The 2,860-nt window shown below is 47.2% G+C and overlaps 1 protein-coding gene across 3 annotated transcripts in view; it reads right to left on the bottom strand.

The window, feature by feature from the left end:
- Positions 1-621: 621 nt before the first annotated feature.
- The window catches only part of dock4b (dedicator of cytokinesis 4b), a 152,341-nt gene continuing 150,102 nt past the window's right edge, over positions 622-2,860 (bottom strand). For all 3 annotated transcript variants that reach the window (XM_048267639.1, XM_048267640.1, XM_048267638.1), the window contains one exon: positions 622-2,162. In XM_048267639.1, the coding sequence (XP_048123596.1) occupies positions 1,674-2,162 (489 nt within the window). In that variant the 3' untranslated portion in view covers positions 622-1,673. The remainder of the gene's footprint in view (positions 2,163-2,860) is intronic.

Here is a 2,860-nt window from a genome sequence, read left to right on the forward strand (position 1 = left end):
TCCCAGACGAGCCCCCAAGTAATGAACTTTAATGGACACTGTAAAATAATAGACGCTGACAAGGTGAACTGTTTAGCTAAACAGCAGAGGTGACCAGAGTAGACTTAACATATGCACAGCTGGATCACTGCTAAGGAATTCATGTTCTGAATGAATCAACAGCCAGAGCGGCACCCCACTTGTGTTTTAGAGTTCTGGCAGTGGGTTAAAAACATAACTCCTGGAAGTACTGTGAGAGATATAAGCTGTGTGAGTAAGAGTGTGAAAGAGAGATAGATAGATAGAGAGAGAGTGAGAGAGAGAGATTAAAAGAAAGAGAAGAGCTGAAAGGGAGCAAGACAGGTAATAGCCATTATCCGATTTGTGCTCATATTGATCCCAAGTATCATAAAATAACAGCAACATTGAAATTAGTTGAATCGTTAAAACATGAGAAATAAATCAAATAGTCATCAGCTTCTTATCCAGCTACTCTAAGGCAGGACAAGTCTGCATTCTCTCTCTTCAATGCACAAGTGTATGTGCCTACACACACATATGCATGTATACCACACACACACACACACACACACACACACACACACACACACACACACACACACGCACGCACGCACGCACGCACGCACGCACGCACGCACGCATACTCACACACACACACACACACACACACACACACACACACACACACACACACACACATAAGGACCTGCTTCTTTCAGTTCACCTTATCTTCCCCAGTTCCACCACTGGATGTTCCATTCCTTTGGCACAAGAGTCCAGCAGATCTTTCATAAAGTCCATTTCCTTTTCCCACAACATGCGACTAAAGCAGGAGGGAGGTGGGGATTCTGGAATTTTTTATTTAAAATTCTATGATTAGAAGATAAATGAGAACAGGCATGATTGCTCCCGCCGTGCTACTCAAAACTTGAGATGGGTATAAATTATTTTTCGGGTTAAGAGGCCTTGTTCCTACCCCCCTAGCTGCAAGACATTTTTTTTTTTGTGGCAAAAAAATCCCACGTCATCTTCAAGCCATTTAAAGCCCGATAGCAGTGTTCACTGTGTTACTGATGTGATCATAAAAACTGTAGTCTTAAGGGATAGAGGAGAGGCCTAAAATAGCTTTAGTGGACTATCAAGTCAGGCAAGTGTTCCTGTGCAGGAATGAATACGAGAGTACTGTCCGCTAGCACCAGTATAAACCAGACAAAACTACAGCCGACGCGGAGACGTGCATTGTTCCATCAATCAAAAGACTGCGTCTGACACTTAAGGCAAAACATTTGTCTGAAAACTCACTAGTATGTACACACATTGGGATTTTAACACCTACTTTAAAAAAGCCAATTTTTTTATTTTTCTTGGTTCTTGACTGCCCTAATAATAAAAAAAAAAATACTGAGTGCAGTTTGACCATTTGCTTGGTGTTACTTGGAGTCCTACAGCTAAAAGTGCAGCATCGTGCAGCCAGATCACTATGATTTTGTTGTGTTTTGTTTCCTTGAATGTGTGTACTTCTCAATGGGTCCAGTTTTATCAGGTGATCTCGTGGGGGAAAAAGGTTTGAGATCAGTGAACCTAAAAGAGTTCTCAATCATTTTTCATTTTGAAAGTGCAAAAAAATGGCAACTATTTTTTTTTTTTAATCTTTACTCAGCTCCCCGTGTCTCCTAGAGCTGGGACACTTTTCTGGGCAAGACCCTGGGCCGTGGGGTTTCGATGGGAGGGGGCCGTCGGGGATCGACATCTGGCTTGGCACAGCGCATCTGGTGGGGCTTGGGGGGCAGCGCCGGTGGGTCCACCTGGGGGGGCACGGAGAGGCTGTGGGGGAGGGGCATAGGCCGGCGGGGGTTGGAGCGCTCGAAGACGCTGTAGGGGGGCGGGGTCTTGCTGTCACGCCGCGGGCCCAGCTCGTCCAGGCCGCGTTCGGACGCGGAGTTCGGGAGCAGGGTGCTGGGGGGCAGGAGCGGCGGGTTTCCGTCGGGGGGACCCGAGCCTGGTCCGGTAGGTGGCCCCTCGGTTCCGGAAGCTTCTGAGACGCTGCAGCGGCTTAGGGAGGAGATGCCGCTGCTGTAGCTGCCGGACAGGGCTGGCGAGTTGGACACCAGGCCAGCCGGCTGGCACTCAGTGGGAGAGGGGGTGAAGGGAGGCGCAGAGTTCTGGGGATACACACATGGCCGACAGGACATTATAGCACACAGCATATCAGTATAGAGACACACATTTGTGTACAGTACATCCATACACACACACACACACACAACAGCAAACAAGCAACAAAGAAAAAGTAGTATATTCATTACCATTTCAAAGACCCCCTAAACACACACAAACACACACACACACACACACACACACACACAGCCATATACTGTAGGCAACATGTAAGCCTTCTTCCTTTCTCTAGTGCAAACTAGTGCACAGAGCTGCTTACTCCATATGCCCGATGCTAAATACTAAATACAAACATGAAATGCATATTACAGTGGGTGCATGTCCACACTACACATTGAGATTCTATATTTATCATAAATGAGGGACTGGCTGTCAGTATCCTGTTGACAGGCCAGGGACAGCTCGGCATGATCTGACTCACTTTGGTGTGTATGTGTGTGTGTGTGTGTGTGTGTGTGTAGTGGACCATGGTTGGTTGCTCACAGCAAGCCCTGATAGGCAGCTCTCTGTCACCCAGAATGCAAGTGAGTCTGTTTTGAGTACCTGCTGTAATGTTAACAGACACACATACTCCCTGTGGAGATCCCAAGGCACCTTTCTTCCTGCCCATCATGCGCACACACACACACACACACACACACACACACACACACACACACACACACACACACACACACCTTCT

The sequence above is a fragment of the Alosa alosa genome, chromosome 17 (genome assembly GCF_017589495.1).
Source record: "Alosa alosa isolate M-15738 ecotype Scorff River chromosome 17, AALO_Geno_1.1, whole genome shotgun sequence".
Taxonomy (NCBI): Eukaryota; Metazoa; Chordata; class Actinopteri; order Clupeiformes; family Clupeidae; genus Alosa; species Alosa alosa.